The sequence below is a fragment of the Mirounga leonina genome, unplaced genomic scaffold (assembly GCF_011800145.1).
Source record: "Mirounga leonina isolate KUSES-001 unplaced genomic scaffold, KU_Mleo_1.0 Mir_125, whole genome shotgun sequence".
NCBI classification, from domain to species: domain Eukaryota; kingdom Metazoa; phylum Chordata; class Mammalia; order Carnivora; family Phocidae; genus Mirounga; species Mirounga leonina.
In genome coordinates this window covers 57013336-57020347 of record NW_023270305.1, presented here as the reverse complement: position 1 = coordinate 57020347, position 7012 = coordinate 57013336, and the positions used below count along the sequence as shown (strand labels likewise).

Genomic DNA, 7012 nt, shown 5'->3' with positions numbered 1-7012 from the left:
TCCTTCCTTCCTTCCTTCCTTCCTTCCTTCCTTCCTTCCTTCCTTCCTTCCTTTCTTCCTTCCTTCCTTCCTTCCTTCCTTCCTTCCTTCCTCCCTCCTTCCTTCCCTTCCTTCCTTCCCTCCTTCCTTCCTACAAATCTGTGCATTGGACCACTTCAGGGCTCCCTTCTCAATCACCAGCTGCCTCAACTCTTGTGTTGTATTTGGTACAGGTGCACATCACCGTCTCAGAATTCTTTTCTCGGTCTCAATACTGATCTTCTCTAATCTCTCTGAATGACCGCTTTTGCTTTATTTGCCCTTCTTCCACATTATAAATTTTACCACCACCACCACCAACAACAACAAAAACAAGTTCCTTTTCTCAGCCCTTGACTCTTCCCCTCCTCTCTCAATTCTCTTGGAGCATTCCAGCACCTGCCTTTCCTTATTCCTGTTCAGCTGAGTCCCAAGCCTCCCACTCACACCCTGGCCTGCCTCCTAGCTTTAACTCCTACCAGTCCTCTCTAGTTCACTCACTAAATAAACCATCTGCTGAGTACCTTCTCCTACTGGGCACCATTCTAGTCCCTGGGCATGCAAAAGGTCATGAAGACCTTGTCCTTGTCCTCAAGTGGCTCACAGATCACAAGAGGAGACAGACAGGTAGACAAGTTGGAGCAAGATGTCAGGTGCTGTGACACAAGCATGTATGTGCAAAGAGTGATGGACTCTGCCCAGGGCTGTGTGTGGGCATGACAGGGTGGAAGAGAAGGCTTTATGGGGGAGGCTACAAGTGAATTGGGCCCTAGAGGCTCTTTCCAGGGGAATGTGGGAATCCTAGGATGAGGGACCACGTGAGCAAAGGTGCAACACTGTTAAAGAGAGAAAGAGCTGCAAGTAGTCTGTCTGAGTGGGGGGGATGCAGTTAGAGGGACAGGCAGGAACCAAATCCTACCTTGAATGTCAGTGAATCTCAAGCTTTATGATCAAGCCTAAGAGTCACCCAGGGTGCTTGTTAAAATGCTGACCCAAAGGATCGGATTCTGGAGGTCTGGGTAGGAGGTTTGGAATCTGAATTCCTAACAAGCATCCCAGGTGATTCTGACACAAGTTGCCTATAAGCTACTTCTTGAGAAATGCCACTATATGTGATAAGAGGCCCCTGAAGAATTTTATTTATTTATTTTTTTCCCTGAAGCATTTTTAAGCTCAGGAAAATATGTGACCAGATGCAGATTTGAGGAAGATGCTTCAGGAAAGATTGAGCAAAAGTAGAGTGAACAGACAAATACACTTGAATTTTTTTAATAGAGCTGAGAGTTGCTTATGCACACAACAGATGCTTGGCAAGTAAATAGCTGAATGGAGACAGAGAGCTCAGTTTAAATATTTCAGCGATATCTGAAACTTCACAGGGCGAAAACTAAACTCACTTTATCTCCTAAGCTAATTCTTTCTAGTTTCTCCAACCTGTCCAAGGCACCACCACCTTTCTTAGGACCTCGGATTATAACTGTAACATCCACACTGACTTCTCCACTTATTTTCTTTCGAGCTCTCCTGACTTCGTGTCCATTTCTGTATCTACCACATTGGTATAAGCTTTCCTGACTTCATGAATAGGCAAGGCTGTTTGGCTGTCCTCCATATCACTGTGTGCTGCACACAGCCTCCATGACAATCCTTCTTGCTCTCTTGATTATGTTACTCCTACATTTAAGAGCTCACACTGACTTGCAGACCTCTCAACTCCCAATTCTGCCATCTCCAGGTTCCCCCCACTACCCAGCACCAGCCCATCTAAGCTTGTCATCTCCTCAACTTGTCTTGGTTGTTTTTATCTCTAGACTTTGATCATGTCACTTTCTCTGATTCAGGTGCCTCTTCAGCCTTTCTAGATTAATCTGACATCATTACTTCTTTCAAGATTCAGCACAGAACTCGACCTCTTCCAATATGCCAGTACTGACATTCCTTCCTTGCTTTTCTGTATCTTTAGCAACTTGTATAATCAGCATAATTATAATATTTGTACTTGCTTATGAACTTTGTAGTTCTCAACAGTATTTTCCCTGGGTAAATTCCCTGAGGTGAAGGTCTGAATTTTCTTAGTAAACAAATAACCTTGAATTCTTTTGCTGGTGGTAAGAACAGCTTATGCACATGGTAGCTACTTGGCAAATAAATGGCTGAATGGACCCTAACTTTAAAATGGAAGGAGTAGGGGCGCCTGGGTGGCTCAGTCGTTAAGCGTCTGCCTTCAGCTTAGGTCATGATCCCAGGGTCCTGGGAACGAGCCCCACATCCTGGGATCCCTGCTTAGCGGGAAACATGCTTCTCCCTCTCTCACTCCCCTTGCTTGTGTTCCTTCTCTTGCTGTGTCTCTCTCTGTCAAATAAATAAATAAAATCTTTAAAAAAAATAAAATGGAAGGGGTATATGAGGCTGTCTTGTGAATATGAGCTCAACCTTCCAAAAAGTATCTTTCAAGCCAGGCGCAATGACAGTTCACTGAATAATCTGTATGCTAACTAGAGAAGACATGCAGATTGTTTTGGGTATTTAGTTCCAGTACATTTAACATGGATCTACTATTAAACAAGCCTAGACTGAGTTTAGCTTCACCACTTGCTGGCTGTGTGGCCTTCAGCAAGTTAGATACTCTCTCTGATCTTAAGTTCTACTATTGGTGAAAGGAAGATGATACCACTTACCTCAACCTTTGCTGTGAAAATGAAAGGAGATAGTGTCCCCACAATGGGGTACTCACAAAGTAGTTACATCTTATTCTTTAACCATGAATTATTAGGCATACACAGTTCAAGAGAGAATAGGCCTAATTTTAGAACAAAAAGGATGTCATATCTGGAAAATCTGCTATAATAATAATGATCCCTAGTTAGTGGTTTAAAACTCTAGTGTTTAATCCACAGGGATCTTTCTCTGCTAAAGATGAATGTGATTTAGTTGATGAACCAAAGAGAAGGGGGTATAAACAAGCAATTGTAAAAGCAATAAAATATTTTATTGGATGACTATAAAAATGGGTAGTTAATTTAACTTTAGCTCCCTAAGAAGGTAGTAAGTTTAGCCTGAACAACAAAACATTCTCATTTGAAGATAAACAACACATGTATTCATTTCTCATGCTTTATTTATCTTCAGCAGAGGAAGCAACTACATTTATCATTAATTTAACAAAATATTTATGTGAAACCCTATTTGATTTATAGTTGATCTGAACAACAACAAGGAACATTTTCCAGATGAATACTAACATTCTGGGGATAATAGGATACCAAAAAGTGAGATAATGTTTATTATCAGTAATTGACATTAGCTCACTTTTAGGAGTTTTATTTTCAAAAATTTTTCACATTCTTTTGAGTAGGATTACTTCATTTTAAATTGGGAGCAAGTAGAAAAATATGTTTTTCATATTGTGATCCAGGACAAATGTCACTTGCCTCATGACACCGGTTAAAGACTAGAAAACACAAAACAAAATCAAACAAATAAAAAAAGAAAACAGAAAACGAGGTGCAAACAAACTCACTGGAAGTGAAGTAAGTACTGCCCTCTGTTCTCACCATATCCATTCCTGATAGTGGGATGGGTCAGATGATGTTTTCAATATTTTATTATACGTTGGTTATATCCATGCAATCAACTAATTAATCAGATATTACTTGGAAATAATCAGATGCAATTAATTAGAAAATGCAAAATCAAATTTCACACAATGCATTTTAGGACCACTTTAGCCAATACTGCATCCTGGTAGCACAAATATTCTACCTGAAGGGCATTTATATGAATTATCAGTTATACTATAAATGAATATATAGCCTTTATAAATTCAATAAAGGCCACTTCATGAGAACATAAGTCACATATACAAATGATGTATGTGCTTTTGTGATGTTTGATCTTATTTGATCTGTCTTACTCTGCAAATTTTGGTTTTAGCTGCAGGTATATAGGAATCCAGGCTTTCCAATTCCTTACCCTCATTAATGTATTGGATGTATTGGAAACATGGAGCTTACTTTGGTTTTTGTTTTAAAGGGGTCTCCTTTTTCGGTCTTGCAAAAATCATTACATTTTGGTCCCTATCTCAAATGGTGATCTAAATGAACTTTTGGAGAGACCACGGGCAATTTAAACAAATCTTAAATGTGAAACGTACTAAAGCGTTGTTTAATTTATTACCCTCCACAGCCTACAGCCCACATACACTGGCAGGAGTGGATAAAGTCTCCCTTGTGTCACAGAATCCCGCTGAACGCACTTATCTCAAATTCCATCACCCCTTACCGTGTACGTGATGGTTTCTTCGGTGTCCTGTGACTCGACCAGCGCCAGAGTCAGCATAGTTAGGAAAAGGGCTTTCAACATCGTGAATCTCAAAGAAAACACAGGACAAACGGATGCTTAGCAATTGCTGCGGGGGGCAGGGCAATAACAAAACTTTAGCTGTGCCGTAATAAGCAGGGAAGGGCAGGAGGGAGAGGCTGAGGTTCCATCATACCCAATTTCCAATCTACTTTCTCATTCCCCCTCCCCCTCCTCAACCTACCCTGGGCCAAACGAGGCACCAAAAACTGTAAAAGGGCTGCAGAATTACATTTCACTTTACTCCATCCAGCTGCGCTGAACATATACAAAGGATATTCAGCCAGCATTTTATACTGCATCTACACAACAGGCTCCAGAAAGGGGTGGAAGGGAAAGAATAGAGGGTGATTAATTTCAAAGGAGATGGTGCATTTGTGTGTATGTGCGTGTGTGTGTATGAGAGAGAGAAACAGACATACAGACACACACACACACAGAGGGGAGGTGGGGTTTAGCAAATCTCATATTCCTTGAACATTAAGGCTTTCCCTATATGCTCACCTCCGGCTAGTGAAGTTCCTCGCACAGCTCAGCAGAAATACCTGTGAATTAATATGAATTACCTTGGCCTCAAACTTTTTTTTTTAACAAAACACCAAAACAAAACTCAAAGAGCAATCTCCTCCCCTAGTAGAATACCTGCCCTTCAGAGTTCCATCTCATATCCCCCAGAACAAACCCTCAAAGTGGCATTTCCATGCCGTTCTCTGCGCGCCGTTTTGTGTGAAAGCCCCAGGTTGTGTGGAGGAGCAACCCAAAGCGTCTGATTTTCTGTGCCTTATCAGTCCCTTAGTACCCGACACGCTACCTTGAGGATCGGGCTGCCTAGAGCCAGAACCCGGGGACCACACCGCAGCCCGAGGTACTAGTTTCCAGGCGGCCGGCCTGGCTCCCCCGGGGAGGTGAGGTTCCCTTTTTTAGGTTAACAGGCTGCAGCCTCGGGAGCTGCTCTGCGCTCCCGCTTTTAGCCAGCTCCTGTGGAATCCAGTTGCGGCTTAAGTCTCGTACATTAGCCCCCTGAAACTTTCAAAACTTCGTTTAAGGGCAAAGCCCAGTCGGCTGATTGTCGGCGCGCACACACTTGCCCATCCAAACAGATGTTACCCTGGTACGCGCACATGCTGACAGATCGCATTCCGAGACCGCACACCTCCACCTCCCTCTCTGCCTGAGAGATCCTGCACAGTCTGGGGCAGTTCTCGGGCACCCTGCACCCCTGAGGTTACCCCACTTACTTCCCTGCGCGCGGCCCGGCGGGCACTGGGCGCGCCAGGGGCTCCTACCTGCGCGGCTGCGCTGCTCTCCGGGCCTGGGCAGCAAGGGGAGAGTGCAGGGGAGGGCAGCCCGGTGGGTCTGAACTGGCGAGGTCTGGCAGCGGCCGCGGCGGCAGGAGGAGGAGGAGGAGAAAGGGAGGGAAAGGGGGAGGGCGAAGGGGGGGCGGAGGAGAAAGCTGAGGGAGGCGCAAAGGCTGAGCCAGGAGCTGCAGGCCGGGCGGGAGAGCGTTCTGCGCAGCGGAGTCTGCGCCCCCTCCTCCGAGGGCCCTCGCTGCCGCGGCGCCTGCCCTCCTCTGCCAGCCCTTCACCCCAGTTCCCAGACACGCCGGAACCCCAGGCCGAAGATGGCATGCTTGGCATGTGAGGTCTTGGGTTTGAATCAGCCTTGGTGATGCTCCAGGCTTCAGGACAGTATCTCGTGCCCTGTAGAAGGAAAACATCTCTCCCAGAGAGCTGCTCAGGGTCCTGAGAAATTGCTTAAACATTTTTTTCCAATAAGTGAATCCTAGGACAGTTAATTAACCCCATTCATTGGACTGGTTCTTTTTGCCCTTTCTTTAAGATGATTTATTTATTTATTTATTTATTTTTGTGTGGGGGAGGGTCTGCTTCCTCAAATGTAGAAAAAAGAGAATTCATCCAACAAATATTTTTGACCTACTATGTGCCAGGGTTGGCAATGGGCCAGGTATAGCTCATGTTAACAAAATTGTGAGGTCACGTTTGTTTTTGGTCTCAAAACCTCCCCTATTTATGGGCCCTTTTTCTTACCTACTGCTTCTCTTCTCTCCACTGGTTCACTTGCAGGAGTCCTCACTACTGGTCATTCAAAGTTGGGCATTTCATTTTCACCTTTCATACTAATGGTGGAATTTCGGGAATCTGGAGAGCAAAAAAATTTTTTTTCTGGCTTCTTCAAATCATACCACACAGATTGCTGTTATCTCCGAAGGCTCCAACTCTACAGTCAGATTAATAGTTTGCTTCTAAGGCAGTCATGTCTTCTAAGAAGCAAACAGCCAAATACAACTTCATGAATGAGACAATGTGCCAACTGAAGGTACTAAAGGACTTTGACCCCAAGCAGGAGACAGAGGCTGGGAGAGAGAGGATCAGCTCCTTCCCCTTTTCTGCTGGCCAATGGCGGAGAAGGTGGTAGACAGTGCAAGAGAGAGAGGCTGTTGGGTGGAGGCCTCTCTCCTTATCTCTGGGGTATGCAGTGGGTTGTCTAGACCTTGCCAGATTGGTTGCAAGCCACACAATACTGGGCAAGATCAAAAGAGCTTCCTGGCCCTGAAGCTTACATAAGTATGTGGGATTTTGCTAGTAGTATTGAAGATTTTTACTACTAAAATTCA

General features: G+C 44.4%; 1 protein-coding gene across 4 annotated transcripts in view; it reads right to left on the bottom strand.

Moving 5' to 3' along the window:
• Positions 1-5770, bottom strand: part of EFEMP1 (EGF containing fibulin extracellular matrix protein 1) — a 59986-nt gene extending 54216 nt beyond the window's left edge. For 2 of the 4 annotated variants that reach the window (XM_035001521.1, XM_035001523.1), the window contains exons 1-3: positions 5664-5768; positions 4882-4922; positions 4300-4387 (exon numbers count right to left, since the gene is read on the bottom strand). In XM_035001521.1, coding sequence (XP_034857412.1) covers positions 4300-4380 — 81 coding nt within the window. In that variant the 5' untranslated portion in view covers positions 4381-4387; positions 4882-4922; positions 5664-5768. Of the gene's footprint in view, positions 1-4299; positions 4388-4881; positions 4923-5663 lie in introns of all 4 variants that reach the window. The other 2 variants (XM_035001522.1, XM_035001524.1) reach the window with 2 other exon arrangements.
• Between the last annotated feature and the right edge of the window lie 1242 nt (positions 5771-7012).